The 25911-nt window shown below is 33.7% G+C and overlaps 1 protein-coding gene and 1 pseudogene across 1 annotated transcript; one reads left to right on the forward strand and one right to left on the reverse strand.

The window, feature by feature from the left end:
- Positions 1 to 1926: 1926 nt before the first annotated feature.
- On the reverse strand, positions 1927 to 3642 carry LOC143562835 (receptor-like protein EIX2). The gene has a single exon (XM_077050528.1). It carries the CDS (start codon positions 3640 to 3642, stop codon positions 1927 to 1929), a length of 1716 nt encoding a protein of 571 aa, XP_076906643.1.
- A 5642-nt stretch (positions 3643 to 9284) lies between these two features.
- On the forward strand, positions 9285 to 12831 carry LOC143562831 (receptor-like protein EIX2; annotated as a pseudogene).
- The last annotated feature ends 13080 nt before the right edge of the window (positions 12832 to 25911 follow it).

The raw sequence follows: 25911 nt of genomic DNA on the forward strand, positions 1-25911 counted from the left end.
TGACCTAATTGGAACACTTTTGAAACTTGGTTACTATTCTATGAAATTGCCCCGTAAATTATCAAACAAACAAAGAAAACAGAGAGGTGGGAGAGTTCCTGGAGATGAGATTTGTGGAGATGAGATTTGTGTAATTAACTCTTTAATTATAAAATATTCAAAGATCCAGTGACCTGTGACCCGTGAGCAAACCCGATTAACCCAACACCTTGAGCCTTTTTGACAAAGGTACATGGTATAACGTACGTAAAAGTGGCAAAATTCTGTTTGGGAGGGCCATCCATTGGCATGGACTACATAGAGAATGGCTGGGAACCTTTAATATTTTTCAAATATAACAAGCAGTATAAAAGCACAATAGCAATACTAAGAAGATAAGTCCTGATGTTTGATACATATTAATAGATTTTCCATGATTACTTACATTCTTAAGGAGCTATGCAACTTGTCGTCCTCTTTTCATCTTGGAAACTCTTACCGCGACTACAACATACATCTTGTCCATGGTGAACTCGGCAAGCATGAAAAGCTTGTGTCTCCATTGTTTCTTGAACAACAAGACTCCAATAAGACCCCAAAACCCTGTTGCAAAACCACACACTATGTCCAAGTAAAACCATACCTTTTTGGCCTCATCAACTGCTTTGTAATCAGCGCTAGCCTTGCGTGTTGTAGTACCATTGGAGCAATTATTTTGCAACGGAGCACCACAAAGATATCTGTTGCCAGCATATATTGATGGATCATCAAGGGTCCGCAGTTGATTACCTGTTGGAATCTGTCCTGACAAGTTGTTGTGTGACAGATTCAAGTAGCTTAAAAAATTCAACTCTGACATGCTAGAAGGTATCATTCCAGTCAACTCATTTTCTGAAAAATCAAGAGAAAATAGCGCCTTCATGTTTCCTATGCTATTAGGAATACACCCGTCTAGATTATTGTGAGACAAATTGAGACCAACCAACATAGAAAGGGTTGTTAGCTCTTCAGGTATTTCTCCATAAAGTTTATTGCTCGAAAGATCCATGTTTATGACACTCTGCAAGTTTGTTGTATATTCAAGAGCAAGACCTTTCATGACCTGAAGAATGTATAGATTGGAGTGAAAAGAGAAATTAGAAACTATTTCATTGCTACCCCTGATCATGCCGCTTAAATCTTTAAAAAAACGAGGGATAACTCCTGTTATGTTATTGTGAGCAATGTCCAATATATTAAGATTACTCTTACGGCACAAAGATTGGGGAATTCTTCCAGTTAGGTAGTTTTTATGCAGCCTGAGAATTACTAGATATGAAAATCTATCTCCAATCCATTTCGGTATGCTTCCAGACAAGTTGTTATTACCCAAGTCCAAAACTCTCAACTGAACGAAATTTCCCAAGGAAACAGGAAACTCTCCTCTAAAGCTATTGTTGTTCAAGTTTAACCATGTCAGTTTAGAAGTCATATTCCCTCTAAAACTTGGAATAAGACCTGATAGCTTATTTGAATTAAGTACCATTGCCTTCAGGTATTGGATATTTTGTAAACATCGAGGAATTTGCCCAGATAACATGTTTTTTGAAAGATCGAGAACTTCCAAGTGTGTCCACTTGCACACTGACTCTGGGATTGGTCCATTGAATAGATTATTATTAAAAAATAATGACCCACCATCATAAACCGGCCATAATGGTTTGCCGCAAGGAATGTTTGTCAATGGCCCACTGAGTTGGTTGTGAGAGAGATCTAACCAGGGTATGATTGACATATTCCGCATCCATGTAGGAAGACGACCAATAATGCTCGAATTGGACATTTCTAACTGCTCAAGATGCTTTTGAGTCCGTATCCATGAAGGAAATTCACCCACAATCTTGCAAGAATTCATTTGAATTCTTCTCAGTTGGAACAAAGGTATCCACTTATGTGAAAAATTGAACGTCAATGTGGGATGGGTGTTGCATACAAGTATTTGAGCATTGAGAGGCTTGCAAAATTGGCTTCAGTAACTACATCTTCTAAGGAATTATTGGAGACATCAAAATACTTAAGTTTGGTGAGTTTCCCCATGGACGATGGAAGTGTCCCGCTTAACTCGTTTGAAGACACGGAAAACATTTGTAAAGAAGCCAATCTTCCAAGAGATTCTGGAACGGAACCATTCAACTTGTTCCATTCTAGACTTAAACTTTTCAAAGCAATCAGTTTCCCTAGTGAACTAGGAATGCAACCCGTCAATTGGTTTGAATTCAGATATAGTGTTTCTAGAGAAGTTAGTTTCTCTATGCTTTCAGGAACTGAACCATTCAATTGATTCCAACTTAAATCCAGTGACGCCAAAGCGTATTTGGAACAGTGAGACATATTGGTCAAAGAACCAATCATTTCTCCTTGAATATGATTGTGATCAACCCACAACTGTTTCAAGTGACATTGTTTCCACATTCCACTATTCCCAATCTGATCAATCTTATTATATGAGAGATCAAGTGTGACAAGACCAGGCACGGGAAGAGCATAAGAATTTATAAGGTTCTCTGAAAGATAAAGAGAGCTAAGTGAACTCATATTCATAAAAGAGACTGTAACTTCTCCTTTAAACAAGTTACGTCGAAGATCTAGGAGCTGAAGTTTCGAATATCTACTCAAATTTGCATGAATGGGAGACATGTGCATATTTTGGAGCTGACAATCTGTCAAATATAGTTCAGTCACAGTAGGAATTATGTTGCATAGCTTTTCAAAGCTGTGTGGCTGACTGAGATCGTAATATGAAAGATCAAGGGACAGAAGAGAAGTCATGTTTCTTAAAAAATTTGGGAACGGTTCTTGTAAAAAATTCCATCTAAGATCAAGGTGTTTGATACTGTGAAGCATGCTACTAGAATTAAGTTGAGAAGTTTCAAAATGACTGCAGCTATCAATTAAGAAGCACCGTGACAAATGTAGCTCTATTAAAGAAGGAACCATGTAGATTAACTTGTTAAGAATTCGTGTTTGGCTAAATTTGACTTCACTCAAATCAAGATACTTGAGAGACAAAAGGCCGGAAACCCATGAAATATCATCTGCAGCAAGCTGATGATTGGAACCCAGATCAAGAATAACCAAATTAGAAAGGTTTCCAAGGTTGTAGGGAATCATACCACCAAAATTTGAAAAAGATAGATTGAGGTATCTTAGATGTTTTAACGATCCAATGAACTCGGGGATTCGACTTGATTGGAAATCATTCCCACTTAGATCAAAGTGGTTCAGATGCCTCAACTCTGCCAAAGCAGAATTAACTTTATCACCCTTTAAATTGTTGTATTCCTGGAAATCAATGTTGTTAGAAAAAGGTGCATCCGTGTAATCATCAAACTCAGCGTGATAGAATACAACGCCCCAATAATTTCTGTTAAGACAAAGGGTGACAACATGTCCAGTGGTACTATCACATCTGACTCCGGCCCACCTGCAACAATCACTCCCGACCCAAGATGAGAGTTTGTTACCGTAGTCTATAACGCTATGTTTGAACTTCAGAAGAGCTAACCTCTCATTCGCAATGCATCCAGTAGTCAAATTACCTCCCCCCAAACAAGTTGTTATGGTAAAAACCAAAAAGATGATTAAGGAAAGGCGGAATAGCCCAACATCCCTCAGTTTCCCCATGATCGAAGAGCGTTCAGTTAGAAATGAATAACCTTTTCTTGTGCATATAATGAAATCACCACGAGGTCCCTCATTGATTATTTAGAAGTTTCTTGGAAATTAGAAGAAAAGTCGTTCTGTCACTCACTAGGTCCACGCTAACTGAAAGTCTTGGTACGTTCATTATTGAATTGAATGTGGGTCATGGATCCGCATTAGTCCAAAGTCACAGTTGTTCATTATTGAATTGCATTGGGTCCACTAATCTTGATATTTTATCATCACTTGATGAAATATCATTAACTAGCTTTAGAGCCCGTGTCACACACGCGATGATCTAAATTATAAAATTACAGATAAAACAAATAATTACGTAACGTATATGAAAAAAATGTACTACATCTATATCTATGATTGTATATATACTATGCGTACATAAATTGATTTTATTTATATCACAATATGATTTTTAAATGAACTTAATAAAAAATTATACATGCAAAAACGTACACGAGAACGCTCTAACTAGTGAAAATTTCATTCTTAGGGTATGTTTGGTAATGAGCTTTTAGGAGCTTCGAGCTTTAAGCTTTTGAGAAAACGCTCATATTTAACAAAAAACTTTGTTTGGTTGAAGTAGCTTCAAGCTTTTAGATTGATAGAAAAAACTCCATATTTGAACGTTAGTATTGGTAGCGTTTGAGAAAAAACTAGCTACAAGCTTTTACATTTGAATTTACAAGTTTGATACTTGAACTTATATAAACTTTTGTTAATTTATATAATAGTTACACATTCAACCCTTATTCATAACTAACTACCCCCCACGAATTTTTTAGGAACCATAACTTTTTCACACGTTAATAATTTTTTAAACAAATTACATCATAAAACGAGCATTTTATTCTCTTTAATTTGAGTATGATATTGTTATACTTCTTTAACTTTAAAAAATTAATATACTACGTGATTATCCGTTAGGATCGGTAACAAGTTGAGTCATGTGAGCTCGAGTCACGTGTAAGATCAAATTAGGAGTTGAGTCAGATGAACTTGAGTCATGTGTAAGACCAAATTAGGGTCAGAACGAGTCGATACAAAAAGGGTTAAATTAGTTCGATTCGTGTCGATATGCATTTGAGTCGAAAATGGTCAGGTCAGAACATGTTTCAGATTATAACAATGTATGTTCAGAAAGAGTTTCATATCAAAATAGGTTGGTTTAAAAAATTATCTACTTGAAATTACTGTATATTTCAGCTATGTTTCTTGATTTTCGCCATCAGTTACACGCTTACTGCTTTTCCATGAATTACACGTCTACATTCAGGTTACTATGCACTGTCATCAGGTGAATCATGTACCGACACTTATTATACGGTTGATGTTAGGTCGTACGCCCATTCCGCCGCATCACGCGGGCACCCAACTAGTTTTATTAAAAGCTTCTGTTACTCTGCCAAACACCTATATATATTTAAAAAGCTACAACTACCAGCTTTCAGCTTCTAGCTTACAGCTAACAGCTACAAGCTAGTTTTGCCAAACATACCCTTAGTGTCATATATGTATAATTGAAAGAATTTTGGTTATGAACCAATTTAGAAAATAAGACTTCTCATACGATAGTATTTATTCAGCCCAAATATAGAAAGAGCGTTATCTTTATTGATATATTTATCAATTTACCACCAATCAAAGCAAATGAGAACATTAAATTGTAACGACGGATGTTTTTCAAGAATTATGTTTTTCTAAGCGAAACCATGAAAAATATTTTGATAAGTTTTAGGGGCTTCTCGACTTTGTCATAATGACAACAGAAAAATAACATGGTAATCCATTTTATTTTGTGAATATTTTGCTTCATTTGAGCATAGTTTGCATGACATGCTTCCCATACAACGTTCTGATCACAATTGAAGAAAAAGTTAATGCTCACACAAATATTACAAATTTAATAAAAGTTAGAAGCATTGATAGGCCTAGGGTGACATGTCTAAAGTGTTTGCAATATTTTCTTTAATTTTAATATTCAAAAGAAAAATAGTCAATTTGTCTAATCCATAACCTTTTAATTATTTCCAAAAATGCCCTTTTAAAATAAATTAGAAACCCGAATCATGTATAAAATTCTAACCTTGATCCGTTTGACATTTTCAAGTCAACACTTTGAACCCGTAACAAATTTGACGATAAGTCTTTTTGCATACTCAAACTTTTAAAAAAACTCAGAATTTCCATTTTATAACCCGTAACAAATTCTGACCTAAATTTATCAATTTTTGACATAAAAATTAAATATAAGTTCCATAAAAAACCCGAAACAGTCATTGATAAAAAAATCAAGAAATTAAATATGATAATCTTTGTTATGCCTGAAAGTGATTGGTATATACTATTATTACTTTTTACTTGTCCCGGTATGGGTTTTCTAAAATAATAAAATTAAAACTTGTCCGGTTAATAATATCTTTTAGAACAACATATTCTTGTAACGTTGAATAATTCGGGCTCATAAAAACGGCGCATCTTAAGATGCATGGTAGCACTTGCAAACTGTTTCAGTTATTTACTTTTTAAATATATTGATATAATTCAAATAACTAGATTTTGCATAAACAAAATTTTCTCTGTGGAAAGTGAAAATATCTAAAGAGATACCTCTAACATATGATGTGTACGTAAAGTGCAATATTGCACTTGCCTTCAATTTTATAATATAGCAGCTGAAACCAAAGTGGCAAAAGGGATCAGCTTCAATTATGAATTATTGCATCCTGCAAGTGAAGGGTGTAGGTCTCGAAACCGGATCAAACAAAAAAACAAACTAAGTACTAGTCGTTCTTGGATCAACCTCACAACTAGTTGGCGGAAACAACTAGTTGGACCGAGATCTCGGATCTTGTATGTGTGTAAAAGAAAACCGAACTTGGAAGGACGAAAGGGAGTTGAGAGTGTTTTTGGTTACTTGGATAATTATTTTCAAAGGGTTAGATTGGTGTATGAGATACACACCTTATGTATGTGTGTTTACTCATACACCTCTTTCATTAATAATGCCCAATGGGCTCCAAATAGCCTCGGGCCAAACATACAAACGTAAACGAATAAATAACGTAAACGTACACTAGTTACAAATACAAAAGACTACCAATGAAATAGACCTTACAATCTCCCTCTAGTCTTTTGTATTTGGTTTATTTCCTTCTCACCACTCGCACTTGGACTCATAGTCGAATACATCGTCTGGATCTTCTTCAAATGGTTGTTTTTCAACAAGTAATATGACAAACTTGTTGAGCTTTCCAACGATGGCGTCCGTGTTGCCAAGACGGACATCTTCGACTGTACATGCTGGCGACTCAACTAGCTTCCTGAGGTCACGGAGTCCATATCCAGTCAATTTGTGCTCATTAAAGAACGTGAGCTCGTGGTTGCGAGTGCAATGCATGATGACATCACCGAATTTTTTGTTGGCTTTGACTTTGCTTGCATGCTTCCCAATATGCTCATGCTGTAGTATTTTATTCCTCTTCTTGACCTACTTTTAGCAGGAGCAGCAACAGGAGCGACAACATGCTTGTCAACAATTGGCTCAACATTCTCCCAGTTGGTGGTGTGTCGGGTTCGGGAGAATAGTTGATATCGTCATCATCATCTTTATTTTCTTCACCGGTTTTCTGAACTGAAGGAACGGTATCTGCATAAGAACAAATGTTAAATAAAAAGGCGAGCTTAGCCTCCACCGCAGCTTCCGATTCCCTCGTTTTCTCAGCCTCCTTTGACGGCTCAGCATTAGCCGTCTTATTTCCGGTAGCCTCACCGCTACCAATTCCACTACCACTACCATCACCACGAGTATCATCATAGCTATCATACTCACCCTCGTCATCTCTCTTCTGACTCATTATCGTCTCCATCCAAGAACTTTTCAAGATATATTTTATCGGGTCAATACTTAACAAATAATGCAACGAGGACCTTGTTGTAAACAAAAACCCATTTTGACTAAATACTTAAAAACTAAAATAAAATTTTTAAAATAAAATAAAATTAAAATTAAAAATAAGTTTAAAGTAAAATAAAGTTTTAAAAAGTTTAAATTAACAGAAAATGAAACTTTTTGGACAAAAATAAAATTTATACAAAATTTAAAAGAAGTTTTAAAATAGTTACAAAGATGAAAACAAAAGTAAAATAACTTAAAAAATAAGAATAAAATAAGATAAAATCAAATAAGTTAGAAGTAAAGATAAAATTTAAAAATAAAGTTAAAAATAAAAGATAAAGTTAAAAGGAACATTAAAAATTTCAAATTAAAATTAAGACAGACACAAGATTCATACAAAACTTAAACTAAGTTTAAAATAAAAAGATTTACAAAAGGGTAAAATAAAAACTTAAAACTAAATTAAGAGTTAAAACCAAAAAATTAAAATAAGATAAAGTCAAATATTTTAAAATTAAATTAAAAACAAAAAATAAAAATAAATTTAAAAATAAAATTAAAAGTAAAAGTAAAATAAGATAAAATAAAATTAAAAGAAATACAAGTTAAACTAATTTTAACATGTAAAATAAAATAAAAAAAAAACTAAAAGTTTAAAATTAAAATGATCAAACAACAAAAAAAACTAAGTACTAGTCGTTCTTGGATCAACCTCACAACTAGTTGGCGGAAACAACTAGTTGGACCGAGATCTCGGATCTTGTATGTGTGTAAAGAAAATCGAACTTGGAAGGAAGAAAGGGAGTTGAGAGAGTTTTTGGTTACTTGGATAATTATTTTCAAAGGGTTAGATTGGTGTATGAGATACACACACCTTATATATGTGTGTGTTTACTCATACACCTCTTTCATTAATAATGCCCAATGGGTTCAAATACAAAGGCCTCGGGCCTAAACATACAAACGTAAACGAATAAATAACGTAAACGTACACTAGTTACAAATACGAAAGACTACCATTGAAATGGACCTTACAAAGGGGAAGAACAATAATTAGTGTTCACCATTAAAACCATATTATGTGAAAATCAAGTAACAGTTGACTTTTGCTGACCTTGGGTATAACAGGGGACCTACAGTATTTAAGATGTATAAAAGTTTTAAAAAACATAAACGCTAATAGAAAAATAAACTAAAAAGTTTAATCTTTTGTAATGACCTTTTCTCTCAACTTACAAGTGATTATTATATAGTCAATATTCAAGAACGAACTAAAAATTTGAAAGTACAAAGAAAAAAAAGGTAAAAAATTACAGAGACAAAGAGTGTCGTAAATTCAGATTTGTAGATGATTAAGCAAAACAGAAAATTAACACACACATATTTTAGCAGATATATAATCTAGGGGCATCTCTTGCTTCCAAAACTCATTTGTGAAGACCGTTGCTATTTTTTGTATGAATACAGCCAAATATGAGTCATATGTAAACCTTCCATTTGGAAATACATGTTCATGTGGAATATATTATTGATAAAAAAAAATAAAATTGGTTGTCGAGATAATGAAAAGTAGCCCAGGACAGAACTATTTGAACTTTGAAGATATGTGGATACAATTTGTCCACTGAAAACCCAAAACGACTTGCAAGTCTTTCCATCTATACAATTATTAATTAAGGTAGTTTGTTCATCATTAACTCACATTTCATTTCGTTTTTCTATGATTTTGAGGTTGAATAATGAGAAATCAGTTGGGTTTGGGGCTTCATCTCTTTATCTTAAGCGTTTTTTTAAGTGCAACCATGTACACTTGTTTGGGCGCTCCAAATTCGAGTGTAACCTGTCATGAACGAGAGAGATTAGCACTACTTGAGTTCAAACAAAGCGTTAAAGATTACTTCAATGTCCTCTCATCATGGAATGGAATTCATTGTTGCTCATGGAAAGGAGTAAGTTGTGATGGTGTTACCAGAAGTGTTGTTAGCCTTCATCTCAGGGGAAATTACAGGGAATTTTATGAAGATGACGTCGAAGAAGGTTACTACTTAGTAGGTGAAAAGGTGAGCACATATTTGGCCGAGTTGAGGGATCTGAAACGTCTAGATTTGAGTGGGAATAATTTTCAGCAAAGTCGAATTCCTGAATTCATTGGATCTTTCAAACAGTTAAGTTACCTCAATCTTTCTAATGCAGGTTTTTCTGGTAATATTCCTTGTCACATTGGAAATCTTTCCAATTTGAAGATTATTGATCTTAGTTCATACGGCTATACGCAGTGGAAGACGATCATGTCAAATGATATGGCATGGATTTCCGGCCTTTCCTCACTCGAGCATCTTGACTTGGGTAACGTAAATCTTTCTCGAGCAAAAAACATAGATATGGTATTGTACATGATTCCTTCTTTACAATATTTAAGTTTGCAGCTTTTTAGCCTTTCTAATACTCATCTTGGTATTCCTCATAATTCAAGTAAAATACTTCCCAACATTGAACATCTTGATCTTAGCTGGAACTTTTTTGAAGGCGAGCTCCCACGCTATTTTCATAACCTTACTTCCTTAACTCCTTGATCTTTCATCCTATAATCTTAGTCTGGCGTGGAACTCAGTCAAATTGCTAAACCTCATCCCTTCTTTATCGGAATTGCATTTGTCAAGGTGTGGGCTTCATTATGCCCCTCTCTCACCCAATTATTTTAATTTCAGTGCCCATTCTTACATGCATTATATGGATCTTAGCCATAAGTCAATTGAAGGTAGATTTCCGTATGAACTAATGAACATCACTTCCCTCAAAGTCCTTGACATTTCAGGTAACAAGTTGAACTCGTCAATTCCAACCATGCCTAACCTTCTAAAGCTCGATGTTTCTGAAAATAACTTTGAGCACATCGAGCTTGTTGGGATATGGAGACAGTGTAATCTGAAGGAATTACGTTTATCATATAATATTTTTGATGGAGAAATGACTAACCCATCAACAAACATGTCTGAATGTTCCCAATATGCTTTAGAAATGTTGTATTCATCTCAGAATCAGTTAAACGGTACGATTCCAGAGTTACTTGGAAGACTAACCAATTTAAAAGCCTTGTATCTCGGGTCCAATAGTTTTTCAAGTTCAATACCTAAAGCTTTGGGGAGACTAAGATCATTAGAAGTATTAGATCTTTCTGATAATGAGTTAACTGGTCCCATTCCTACAATTCTTGGAAAAATTACTAAACTCAGCCTTTCCGGAATCAACTTAGTGGTAATATCCCAGAATCATTGGAAAGATTAGCATGTTTAACTGAGTTGAATCTAGAGTACAATCAGTTAACCGGTCCAATCCCTAAAGCTTTGACGAGACTAAGATCATTAAAATTACTAGATCTTTCTGATAATCAGTTAACCGGTCCAATCCCAACATTACTAGGAAGACTAGCTTCATTACAAATATTTTCAGTGTCTTCAAATTTATTAAATGGGACGATTCCAGTTTCAATTGGGAAACTCTCCAAACTAGTTGGATTAGATGTGTCCAACAATTCTTTAGAAGGAGTGATTTTTGAGGCCCATTTTGTTAACCTGTCAATGTTGAAATACTTGGAAACAGATTCAAATCATAAGTTGATCTTTAATATCTCACATGAGTGGACACCTCCATTTCAGTTGAGAAGTGTTGCACTCAGTTCTTGCAAGATTAACAATGGATTTCCACAGTGGTTGAAAACTCAAAGGAATCTTGAGGAGCTGTGGCTGTCCAATGCTAGCCTATTTGGACATCTACCATCATGGTTGCGGACTATGCCCATTTTTATGTTAGATCTCTCTCACAACAAACTCAGTGGATCTTTGAAAAACCTTCCTTCTAGGAAGCCGATCCATGGGATTGATCCTGGAGATTTAGCTATTTTTCTTCTTCAAGATAACTTGTTTAATGGATCAATTCCAAAGTCACAGTGTAGAAGAACATACTTGGAAATTCTTGATGTTTCCATGAATGGGTTATCTGGAAATATTCCAGATTGTGTAAAGAATCTACAAGAAATGAAGGTGTTGATACTTAGTTCAAACGGGTTGTCTCGAGTCCTTCCGAGATCTTGGGGAAGTATTTCTTTGGCATGGTTAAAACTGAATGACAATAACTTCAATGGTGAGCTTCCACGAGATTTAGGGAATTCGAGTTTGTTAACTGTTTTGGATTTGGGCAAAAATGAATTCTCCGGAAACATACCAAAATGGATAGGAAAAGAACTTCCAAACTTAAAGGTTCTCACCCTGCGTAAAAACAATTTCACAGGAGGAATTCCTCAATCTTTGTGTACATGTTCCAACCTTCATATTTTGGATGTTGCGCACAACAACTTAACCGGATCCATCCCTCGTTGTTTTGGAAAGTTGAGTGGGATGATTGAGGCAAGACAAGAAGATTCTAGATATAACAGTATATATGACAGCATGGAGGTGATTCAGGTATTGAAAGGAATTGAGCTTCAATATACAAAAACTTTGGATCTTGTTTTTAACATGGACCTTTCAAGTAATAAACTTACCGGAGATATCCCCCGAGAGGTAACTTCACTTTCTTTGCTGGTGGGTCTCAATTTGTCTCATAATCACCTCAGTGGGAGTATTCCAGATAGCATTGGAAACATGAAGGCGCTAAATTCTCTCGATTTATCAGACAACCAGTTTACTGGGATGATCCCTTCAAGCATAGCAGCTTTAAACTTTTTGAGCAGTTTGAATTTGTCACAGAACAACTTGTCCGGACGAATTCCAACAGGAAATCAATTGCAAACGCTTACCGACCCTTCAATATATGTTGGTAACATGGATCTCTGTGGTGCCCCTCTGCCAAACAATTGCTCTAATGATGAAAATCCACCAACTACAAGCAAGAAAAAATACAAAGATTCAAATAAGCCAAAGAAGGTATGGTTTTATTTTGACATAGTGTGTGGATTTGCAACTGGTTTTTGGGGTATTATTGGTGTCTTGTTGTTCAAAAAGCAATGGAGGTACAAGCTTTCTATGATTGCTGAGGTAAGCATGGACAAGGTATATGTGGCAGTTGCAGTGAGAGTTCCCAAGATTAGAAGGACCAACAAAGACAAATAAGTTCTTACGAGTCATGTATATGTTGTAGTTACTATTTTGCTTTTCAATACTTGTGTTGTTATTTATGTTTGTATCATGTATATGTATTAAGAGGTGTATTACTACTATGAGGTGTATAATTGTACTTTTTATTTATTTACTTCTTGACCGTCACCACGAGTCCTCCTCGTGTAGTTACAGCCTCATTTGAAACCTAGACAGCCTACATATATCTATTAACAATCGATAATACGGTATATATGTTTAACATTACTCGTATTATATCTAGCCAGCAAAACAGAGACGAGATACATGACCACATGACAAAATAAATAGAGTGCTAACTTCAAGTTTACAGTATCATTTATAAAAACTATAAACTAATCTGATTTCATTTATATAAAATTAAATTATTTGTCAAAGAACTTGCATACTTAATTCACTTGATAGACAATAAGCTAATAAGTTGACCAGGGTGGGTAACAGGTCAAAATAAATAAGAAAAGCGAATTATAAGTTTTCAGCTCATGTTAAAAAAGTGAGGGAAAAAAAAGAAAAGAAAAATACTTTGGAGCCAAATGGGTGGGTTGTTGGGTTGGATAACAGGTCAAAATGGGTAATTTTGGAACGGGCTGGTGTGGTGGGCCTGTTTGACTTTGACCAAAAAGTTTTTGCCGGAAATGTTTATAAACAATTAGTATGCCACAAAATATAAAAATTCTAAGAGAATTCAAGCATTAAAAATACACTTTAGCCAACCTTTAACTCGCCGGACCATTCGTTTCTGTTTTAGTTGTTCTGTTTTAACCCGTTTGATCCGTTACAAAATAAAACATTACCTTTGAGCGGGAGAAATGGCACAAATCACTGCCCGCTCGGGATTTCCACCAAGAGATTCTTGCAGCAAAAATGTCAAAAACAAAAATGATAATTAATCAATTTCTGCAAATCCAGTAACAATAAGAAAAACATATAGAGGAAATCAATAAGTATTGAAAGAGCACATTCTAATATGTAACAAAGCGAAATGACTTACCTTAGCTGTAAAAGTGAGTGGTTAATATTAACAGGTAAGGCCAACAAGATTCATTCAACTCGCTTTAAAGCATCTTAGACCATCTACACTGTATAGAATTTTGAATTCAATATTATGGCCATCCTATGCATTTAGATTATTTGGTAACCATAATATTTACCAGCTTTTGTAATATATATATATATTATTTACCTTTGCAACTTGACTCCACAACACATAATTAAACACACTGTGTGAACGGGAACTCTCAGAGTTGAACTTATAGATCCAGTTTGCTAAACCAGATTAAAATTATTAAATTGACAGAATTAGCAACAAATAGTCAAAAACCATCTATTAAATGGGAATAAAAGTACATTTATACGTGCCCATATGTGTATATTAAAATGAAAAAAAAGGAAGAGATGCTGCATAACTATATTTATACCTGCCCATGTGTTACAACTTCTGATTCCTGATTAGATAGACAAAAATAGAGAAATCTGCATTTTGTCTCCCTGGTATATGGAACGATTCTACAGGTTTGACACTGAAAATGATTTTGCGAACTTTGGACCATCGTGAAATTTCGGCGGGTCAGTCTGACTCCTTCCGTTAAATATTTTCGCTTAAGTCCGTTTATTTGCAGGGTATTTTAGACCGGGAGTATTCCAGATAGCATTGGAAACATGAAAGCGCAAAATTCTCTTGATTTATCAGACAACCAATTTACTGGAATGATCCCTTCAAGCATAGCAGCTTTAAACTTTTTGAGCAGTTTGAATTTGTCACAGAACAACTTGTCCGGACGAATTCCAACAGGAAATCAATTGCAAACGCTTCCTGACCCGTCAATATATGCTGGTAACAGGGATCTCTGTGGTGCCCCTCTGCTGAACAATTGCTCTAATGATGAAAATCCACCAACTACAAGCAAGAACAAATACAAAGAATCTAATAAGCCAAAGAAGGTATGGTTTTATTTTGACATAATGTGTGGATTTGCAACTGGTTTAAGTAATAATGAGTATTCTTAAAAAATAAAGAAAAGAATACGTTTCTTAAAGAAGAAGAAACGTAGAGTTTTATAAATAAACTTAAAGTTTATAATATTACTTTTTAACTAAATTTGAACTAAAGGTTCATCGAGGTAAAGTTTATAAAATTAGACTAATGGTCTTAAGCCGGATTGTATATCCGACTAATAAAAAGTTATACTCGTACTATTGGTGCGAGATAGCAAGGGAAAGACCCTCGGGCGGTGTTTGAAGCCGATCCCAATCAAAAGGTGAATCTGCCCCAACTTTCACAAACTTGTTTTCAAACGAGTCAAACGTGTTATGTGAAAAGTTTTACATGAGACTAAGTGTCTCTAAAAACATTGTAAATAAGAGTATAAGCCTAGCCCTCAGGCTGTAGTATACGTTTGTCTGGATCCTTAAATATGTGGTAATAACGCGGTGGGCACTTCGCACCACACTTGGTTAAAGTCACGCTTGCCTGCGGGGAGTAATGACCATGTGTATACATACGGGTACTTAACTAAGTCGAATGCTGCGGTGTTTGCTGAGGTGACCTAGTGTAGAGACTCAAGTTTATAATGATATTGTTTTAACTTGATTATTCCTAAGCCAAGATGCGCCGAGACTTACGTGGTCTCGAGGGGTGTAAAGAAAAATACTTAGTGTAGAGACTCAAGTTTATAATGATATTGTTTTAACTTGATTATTCCTAAGCCAAGATGGGCCGAGACTTACGTGGTCTCGAGGGGTGTAAAGAAAAATATTTTAGCATCAACATATTCACCAGCATTCGTTGCTGGCGTATTTTCTAACATTTTGCAGGTAATCAAGAATATGGCTTGTGAAGACGAAGGGCTCAAGAATCCGATGGCTCGGATATTTTGTTTAACTTAAAAATAAATAAATGGTGGTCTTGTAAATTATAAACAAGTAAACTAGAAAGAGACTATCGTCTCATCTTTTTTAATATAAATATTTACAACTTTGATCCTTATGCTTTATAAGACTTCCGCTAAATAACCATAACTCTAATTTATTTACAAGCATGGTACCAACTGTTGGTCGCACTCCTAGGCCTTATATGAGGTGTGACAGGTTGGTATCAGAGCCATCGATCTTAGCGAATTGGGTATTAAAATTTAATACCCAAGCTTCGATCCAAGCATAGGAAAATACTTTATTTGTTTATTTGAATAGGGATAAGATTGGCTGGTAACCCTTTCTTTCCCTCTCCACATTCTAAAACCACCCATCAAAGATGTCTTTCGAGAAATTAATGGATTATTATGAACGTGAAGTAAGGAGAGCCGGAAAATACTACAAATTTCCAAAAGACATCATGAGCAAAGATTACTATGAAGCATTCTTCAATTCCGACGTGAATCACAACTAAACCGAGCCATATCATTATCCCGACAATGAGCAAAGTCCAATCAACCATCCTGGTAGTAACCTAAATTATATATACCAAGCACCAAGACACTCAAGCTACCACCCGTCAAGCTTACCCATGTATCAACCATCCGAAATCCCAATGTATCATCCTTCCGAGATCCCTACCTATCAACCAACTGAGGTCCCGCCGTATTACCCATCCGGAGAATCAACACACTTACCATCGAATCCTCACCCTTCATACGCTTTCCTCTCCAACCGACCAATCAAAGAGGAACCAAGATCTCCCTCACCCGACTGGACAATTGAAAGTTCATGAGAGTACCTACCCGACACATGACTTAGAGCTAGCAACAGTTGTACATGCTCTCAAGATATGGAGAAAATATCTGTATGGTACTAAGTGTACTATCTACACCGATCATAAGAGTTTGAAGTACTTCTTTGAGCAGATTGAGCTAAATATGAGACAGAGAAGGTGGTTGGAGTTGGTAAAGGACTATGACTGTGATATCAAGTACTACCCTAGTAAAGCTAGTGTGGTCGCCTACACGCTAAGCCGAAAGAACAAAGAAGTAATTGCAACCGAGAAGTCGTATAAGTTGCTTATTAACACAGATCTCTTTGAAGAAATCAGTAAGGCTCAGTATGAGGTGCTCACCGATGAAGTGTTAATGAAGAAGGAAAGAATTGTCGGACAGCAAGACGAGCTAATGGAAAACACTCATGGTGTTAAGTTTAGATTTGACCGTATGTGGATTCCACGACATGGAAATCTTAGGAGTCGAATCTTAGATGAAGCTCATAAGTCAAGATACTCGATTCATACTGGATCCACTAAGATGTATCAGGACTTGAAGAGAGATTATTGGTGGCCGGGGATGAATGATGATGTAGTAGATTATGTTAGTAAGTGCTTAACTTGTTTACAAGTCAAAGCTTAACACCAGAAGCCTTATGGGAAGATGCGGCCTTTGGAGATACCTGAATGGAAGTGGGAACACATCACCATAGATTTCATAACTAAGATGTCGCGCACAACTAAACATCATGATACCATTTGGGTGATTGTGGACCGTTTAAAGAAGAGTGCTCACTTTCTGCCTATACGAGAAGCCATCTCGTCAGAAACGCCAGCAAATGTGTTCATAAAGAAGTTTTAACCAAGCATAGAGTGCCATTGTCGATAGTGTCGGATAGAGATACTCGCTTTACTTTGAGCATGGAGTGCCATTGTCGATAGTGTCTGATGGAGTGCCATTGTGTTTATTTAAAAAGTGTGTTAATATTTATAATATTAAGAGTATGGACCTGGTTAATGAAAGATGGATTAAGGGATGGCGATGGGCCTTAGGTTCATGAGCTAAAGAGAGTATAAATACTCCTTAAACCTCCTTAAAACCCTAAAACCCTCCTTCTTATCTTCTAAGCCTCCATACACACTAAAAAACACACACAAGCACCCTCTACCATTCGCCCGAGATCCAAGACCAAGAACCGAGCATAGTTTGTGTCAGATATTCGATTATACAATCAAGATACAACTCTAAAGTTGCATATGGAAGCTAACCGTAGCCTTTAAGCATGAAAAGGTACGTTCTTTACACGTAACGATTATGTTTTTAAGAACGGTTTGCCCTAAGACTTAGCCCTAAGTCAAATCGGGTATTATTATGCTATAAAAATGTAAACTTGATGTTTAATATCGACTTAACGAACTCGTTGGTATGTGCGGTTCATGAAGAAACCCTAGATCTAGCTTAAACACGTTTAAAACCAATAAAGGTTCAAACTTTATAGATAAACGGACTAGATCATAGTCAAGGATAGGAATGGAAATGTTTAAAAGATGATATAATGCTATAACAGTTGGACGGATGTTAGATTGTGAAGTTAAAAACGTAAATAAAGGTGATAACGACCCAACAGTGGGTGTATTCGAAAAAAACTAGTGTTCGAACCATGTATTCGAATGTTATTCGAATAAGGGATTCGAATAGAAAGAAAGAAAAGAAGAAAGGCAGAAAAATGCAAGTTTTACTCAAATGCAAGGCCATTTGAATACAAGGCCATTCGGATACAATACTCCATTCGAATACAAGTTCCTTCCTTTCTAATGAAAGCCTATTCAAATAAAATCTACTCGAATGCAAATTATTTCCAAACACAAGAGTATTCGAGTACAAGTATATTCGAATACATAAGTATTCGAATACAAAAGTATTCGAATACAATGGTAATCGAATACAAAAGCTTTCGAATACACATGTATTCGAATACAAGAGTATTTGAATACAGATGCATTCGAATACAAAATGTATTTGAATAAAAATGTATTCGAATACAAATGTATTCGAATACAATGGTATTCAAATACAAATGTATTCGATTACTGATGGACACTCGAATAGGATAGACTAGACTTAACCGTTTCTGCTGAAACCTAAATATTATGATTAGGATAAATATTGATACGTATAATTAATGTACAGTTAGCTGAGCCCGGTTAACGAGACGGGATTAACCATTAACGGTGAACGTAACAAGATCCATGTAAGTTTCTAGCCTCATTTCCTTGTTATGTTTTCGGGGATGTGTGCATACTCAATGTAAATAGTTAATACACTTACCTTAAATGGTAAGTGTATGATATGTGAATGTTTATGAATGATATATGTATGAAGTATATGATACGTGAATGTGTATGATTGATATATGTATCAAAGGTATGATATGTGAAGGTGTATAAATGATATAGAAAGTATGTATGGAAGTTTTCCATGAAAGGGGCATGTAAAGAGATGTATGCATGGTTGAAGTGAAAGAAATGGATCAGATCCTAATAATATCTGAGATAGAGAACTAAGGGATCAGACCCTAATAATATATGAGATAGAAAAGGAAAGAGGGATCAGACCCTAATAATATCTGAGATAGAAAAAGGAAGGGAACATACCCTAATAATATATGAGATAGAAAAGATAGAATGTATGTATTATGGAAGTATTAAAGTATGAACGTATGTATGTATGTATGTATTTATTTATGTATGTATGTATGTATGTATGTATGAAAGAAAGGTAGAAAGTAAAGTATTTAATATGTATCTTTTGATGAATATATGAAGGTAAGTGTATGTATTGAATGTAGCCTGATTAATTAGAACTCACTCAACGTAGCTGACTTTTAGTATGCACGCATGTGAGTAGGATGAGGTAGCTAGCTTGAGGAGGGCACATGGCAGAAGAATAAGGAGCTGCATTCGAAGACTTATGATGTTTTATGAATGATGTTTTCATTATGAAAGACAAAAGATGGTTGTTTAAGATATGTTTATGAAATGTTATGAAATGTTTATTTAAAGTTTTAATTAACTCTGATATTTAGAGCTGTTATGAGTAAATTTAACACCAAAGTAGGACACCGGGAGCGGGGCCTTACGGTTAAGCTTTTGACGGACAAACAGCCTTACATCAAGTTTTTGATAAGTTAAACAAAATAACTATAGTTTAGAATCTACACAACATATTAATATGTATAATTTTTTAAGAACTATCTTAATTGAATTAACATATTTGTATATATTATTATATTCAGGAGAACCTTTCTCCTGGAGTCTCTAACAAAATTATTCATCAATGGAGAAACTGCTGAAATTGTGGAGCTCAAAAAAGGTTTAAATTGATGTTTTATTTTTATTTGAAACCAAAAAGGTTTTATATGTATTTGAAACCAAAATTATATATATGTTATGATCTGATATTGAAATTTTCATTCTTAGTTTTATTGAGTCAGCTGAGTAATCTGGAAATTCTATTATATCTCCAATAACTATTCGTGATCCATTATTTGAGGATTTTGTAAACGACTCAGAGTTTACCAATGTTGCAGAAGTCGTTGACATCCAAACAGTAAGTTAAAATCTTAAGTGTGTGCATATATATATATATATACACGTTTATGAATTTAGTTTGGAAAAAGTTGAAGAGTAATTTATTAACTTATATTTATTTGTTTTAGGCAAAAAAAAGTGAATGGCATCAGTTAACTAAAAGAGTTGGTATTATATTGGATGTAATATATGTTCTCTTCAGCTTAAGTTAGATAACAAGTATAGTCATGAACGAGAAATTGAGGGGGAAACAATGATAAAACAGTTTAGAGGAAAAGGTACACGTGATAGCAAAAAATGCAATGACGCTATTGTTGAGGCATCTGCTAGGTTTGTAAAAAAAATTGTATAAAAATATTAATAATTATTGTTCACAATAAATTTTTTCATAAGTAAAGTATCGGGTTCCTTACGATGTACAAGACTCGAGCGGAACTGTGCCATTAATTTTATGGGAAACACATGATGTTCCAATCTTTAAAGAATCTGCTATGGATCTTTTGAATAAGTTGGTTGAGGTAAATGTTATTATATATATATACACACACTTCATTTAAAAGTTTTAAAAATCTTTATATTTATAAGTTTATTAATAATTTTTTTAATTTGTGTTCAAAATGATGAAGATACTGATATAATTTCTAAAGAATTAGAGGATATTGGAGGTCAAAATTTTGTTTTGAAGATCAACGTTCAAGAATACAATTTAAATAATCCAAATGCTTCATATAATGTCTTTAGAATTATAAAGAATCCAAGGTTATCTGTTTATATATATATTATACATTTACAGTTTATATATTTAAATTTATTTTTCGTTTGTTTATGTGTTAGGAACAACTTCAAATGACAACTATATTGAAGGTGTTTCTGAAATTGTATATATTAAAGATAAAAACAATAAGAAAACTATTATTATATTGTAATGCCTATTTATTTATTTAATTTGTGGATAAGAATGTTACACCACCCAAGCAAAATGCTGCAAAAAAATCAGCTACAAACAAAAACAGCAAAATGAAAGAAACTTCAAAACGAAAAATCCAAGATGTTTATGATCTTGACAACCTACCACAACATTCAAAAGGGAAAATAATTGCAAGAACCACTGGTCAAGATCATGGCAAGAACAAACTTTTAACACCAAAGAAAGAAAAATGATATTCATCTATATGTTTTGTTAACTATAATATATTAAAAATGGTTTTGAATTATTTTGATTTATAATTTCGCAAACGTTTTTAGATAACTATTTTTTATTTAAATAATGGTTTTTTTGTTATCTTATATTATATCATATTGAATTACATTATTGACACTTAATTTTTTTTTATATTGTAGAACATAATAACAGAATAATACAACTTCTAATGGTACTTTATTCATACTTTAATTTCATAATTATTATAACAAAATAAATATTTAAATTAATCTTTTAGGAACTCAAATAATGAAGACTATCTCAAAACAAATCGTCATAAAAGGAAAATGTTATTGAATGCTTAAAGAGAAAAGTTAAGTCATTTCATTACCACAAAACTATACCGTATGAGAAGGAAACTTATTTTGGGTTCTAAAAGAGTAGGTCGTATTTCTATATCCAATGTTGCGTCATCATCAAATCTACCGATACAAACACAGTTAACTCTACATCTAAAGAAAACCGTATGAGTAGAAGAATGAAGATGAATTTTAAACAAACATGTGTTCATCCTAACTATGAGAATAAAGATTACATAGGAATTTCTAAAGGTACGAGAAATTACATAATTTCTCTCTCTCTATATATATATATATTCATATTTTTAAATTTGATTCAAAATATTTATTAACATTATATATTATTTATTAATTATAGATTATTTAGATCAACAAGACCGGACAGTTGTATGTGAAATATGTCATGCAAAACTATGGGCTGATGAGACTAAAAGTGGTCAAAGAAGAAAATCAAGAGTAAGCTTTAATTTATGTTGTCATTATGGTGTTGTGGAGTTACCACCAATAACAAAATCAACCCCCCGTACAAACAACTGTTTAAATCTAATAACGCTAGAAGCAAATTCTTTCTAAAAGACATTCGTCATTATAACTCGATGTTTTCATTTACGTCAATGGGAGGCAAGATTGACTCATCTGGTAATAGAGGGAAAGGTCCATATATCTTATTCGAGTAAGGTTATCTTCGGGATATGGTATGGAACTCGAGAAAACAAGACACTTCGAGCAATGTATTTACTTATTCGAGCAAGGTATCTAATTCGAGTAAGGTTAAGTGTCAAGCTTCGACCAAGTTGCACTTTCTATATCCACCGTCAGATCAACATATCTAACGCCACCCTATATATATATATATATATATATATATATATATATATATATATATATATATATGAAAGTGTTATTTTGAAAACTATGTAAATTCTTGTAAGCTCTTGTATTATGTAAACTGTTATAAAATGTATGTAAAAGACTTAATGCAACAGATGTAAACTCTTGGTAAAACATGTTAACTCATGTAAGCCATGTAAAGGCACAAGGTGTAACTACATATTCAAAATGTAATAAATGTACAAAATACATTGTAAAGGGATCCTAAAAATACATATTCAAATGTAACAAATGTAAAAAATGAACAAGTCCTTAATTATTCTTGTTGTGATTGATGTTTCCCTGAATCCTGTAAGTCAAAATATGAGATGTATGTAACACGAATGTTTAATGTAAGGCGTATGAATCAAATGTAACTATTGTAAAAACATATGTAACAAATGCAATTATTGTAAAAACGTATGTAACAAATGTAAAACAACTACATTTTAAGGCGTATACTTTGTAACAACTCGGGTTTACCAGGTTTACGACTCGGTTTGACGTTCGGGTTATTTTATTAAATAAATGCTTTGCGCTTATCGAGTTTAAATTTATTAATATATTATTATTCATTTACTTATAACTTTTATGTTTTGATAGTTTTAACCCAAACTATAAACTCTATCTTTCTTTATACCCATCTTCAAACATCAAGGACTACAAGGGGGAATTTTGTATAATCCATATTATCAATATGGATACCCGTTTACCAAACCCGACCCATATTACTTTTCTTGAACCCGAACTCAATTAACAATTACTTGGGCAATAATTCTCGTTTATTTATTGAATCTGATCTCCTGTATCTTGTAATTATACTAAATTTGGCCTCAACCGACACTCAAACATGCCAATTATAACAAGTTTTGATCCATTTTCCTTTTTGAACCAAACTGCCAACCCTCATTACCCATTGAACACGAAATCAATTGTTATATTTCAATTAATTTACAGGATACGATCTTTAGAACCTCGCCGACAATACCCCTCATAACTAATTATATTATCATAGCTGTTTGTTTGGTTGTTCGTTTCTCCTCGTAGCCGACCCTAACCCTAACTCGTTATACATATAAACGATGTTTGTAATCCAATTAATCTTGTAGCCTCAATCCTCTACATGTCGCCAACCTTAACCCAAATATTAATTCAACTATAATCCCCTGTTGCTGCACGTTCTTGTTCGTTTATGGCCGGCACTTGTTCGCGCAAATTAACCTTCTTAACATCATCATCTGAGGTAATTATTTATATGATTTTGATCGTCGTTCTTTATTCTACATTAACCCTAAGGTTAATTAAACCAATCTGTAACTGATTAACGAATTTGTATAGTTAGGGTTTATAAGTAAATTGGGTTAAAATCAATTTTAATATTTAAAACCTTGTTTCTAGTTTATAACAAAATAGCTACTTAGTTCAGTTGGTTTGTGTGTGTTGGATCAGTTCAGTGAACCGTCAGGGGCGCAGTTTCAAGCCCCTGGACGCGGTTTGTTGTTTATTAATTTTTTTTAAATGGTTTTTAAATGTTCGGTAACTAATATTAATCACTATTAAATATACACTAAACATTATTTTATCAAGCCGACACCAATAAGTGTTACGTTCTTGACAAACCAGCCTTGTTATGGATTTTTGGTACATGTATATATATATATATATAAGTATTATAAGTATATATATATTATTACTAATAAACCCTATTTTATTAAAAACCCGAAACGTTAATTCACGTATTAAAAATATAGTTCAAGTATTTTATAAAAGATTATATTATATATAAACGTTATTATTTATTATTAACAATAAAATGATATATTAATATATTAAAACGTATTTTTAGTTTAAAATAAACATTTAAAACGAATCTCTTTATACAATTTATCAAACAATTTTATAAATACTTATCCAAGTATTTTTATGTATTTCATATAATTAAAATCATGTTATTTAAGATAAAACTTGATAAGGAATTTTTTAATAAAATAATGAAATAACTAGCCTTTGTAAGAATACACGATCATCATCAAATCCCGAACCTCTATCTTAGTTTTAGACTGTTTATTCAATTTGTATTTATTTCACAACTATTGTTACTTAGGATTTTTCGTCGATAACTTTCAAAGAGCGTGACTCTTGTTCACTACCGTTCTTACCGCATTCATTTATCTCTTGCTTAATTGCTAAGGTGAGTACCACATTCCCATCTTTTACTCATTTTCTCACGTTTTGGGGACATATGCGTAAATTATATTTCTCATATATATACTTATACTCAAAACTGCAACTATTGTCTTATGTGTTAACAACTTATAGACTTGTTTATGTGCTTACTTGCTTTGTATGCTTCCGCATTCGGAGAGGTCCAACATAATCTCAGTCTAGTATGATCATACGCCAGTCGTTAGCCTTTGTGCTTCTCGACATCTCAGTTATACTTGCTCATTTGGTTAATTTGTTATTCTCATATGACTTGTTGCAACTACATATTTTTTATATATATTATATGTACATTTAAACTGGCGTGTTGCTCACTCAACCTTGTGTTGACAAAACTACTTTATTTTCAACACATATGCAGGTTATTGTTTGATGTGAAGTAATTGAAGTAGAAGATCACTTAAGGATTTATGCTAGAACAAATTAATTGAGACAATATTAAATAATATTTTTAATAATTGTATGATGTCATACTTGTTTTTGGGATATTGTAATGAATATTTGTTTTATTTGAAAATATTAAATAGATATTGAAAATTATATTGTGCGTGATAGTAACCTTGAGAGCTGTGACAATTAGTTCGCGCCCCGGCATTTCCGCTGTAGGTTGGGGTGTGACATACTTAGAGTCAACAAAATGTAACAAATGTAAAACAAGTAATCTTGTTAAACGAACATTTACTAATTATTATATCAAACGGCAAACTCTAAACAATTTACTAGCTTTTCTATGTTAATATGAATCCTATATTTTTTGGAAAAAAATAACAAATCATGCCGGTGATTGCGGCTCGTCTCCTTCCACCTTCTTTGTGTTAATATGAATACGATGTATTAAATTATTAACTCACGTACCTACAAACAACTTAAACTTCTTGAACCACCATCTACAACCATGTTTTCTGGCAGGAGAGAAGGAAACAGAGTCGGATGTTGATGATGTTGACGAAAACGATGAAGAAGAGGTGGTGCTGGTGGAGATCCGTTCATCTCCTCTCCGCTTGGAAGAAAGGTTCTGACTGAGTAAAGTGGTGCCGGCGACAATGTTGTAGATCTAGATTTTGAAAAGAAAATAGACAGAGAAAGTATATGTTTTGTTTGATGACATGATTCTCTAATTTTAATTACAAAAGAAGAGATAAATTAATTGAAGAGAACTTTATGATTTTCCTCCTTGTAATTTATGGGTGGGAAACGGTTGCAGGCCCTATCTCGATTTTGCGCGTTGTGTGCCACCATTGTTTATAGGTTGCAACATACGTTGCCATTCCAAATAACGGAACATCATCATAGCGAAACACATTATACAAACAAATAGCCAAGGCTGCCCTTTG

This window comes from Bidens hawaiensis, unplaced genomic scaffold, assembly GCF_021521415.1.
Source record: "Bidens hawaiensis isolate Kalapana, Puna unplaced genomic scaffold, B.hawaiensis_p1.1 tig00021177_1, whole genome shotgun sequence".
In the NCBI taxonomy this organism is placed as follows: Eukaryota; Viridiplantae; Streptophyta; class Magnoliopsida; order Asterales; family Asteraceae; genus Bidens; species Bidens hawaiensis.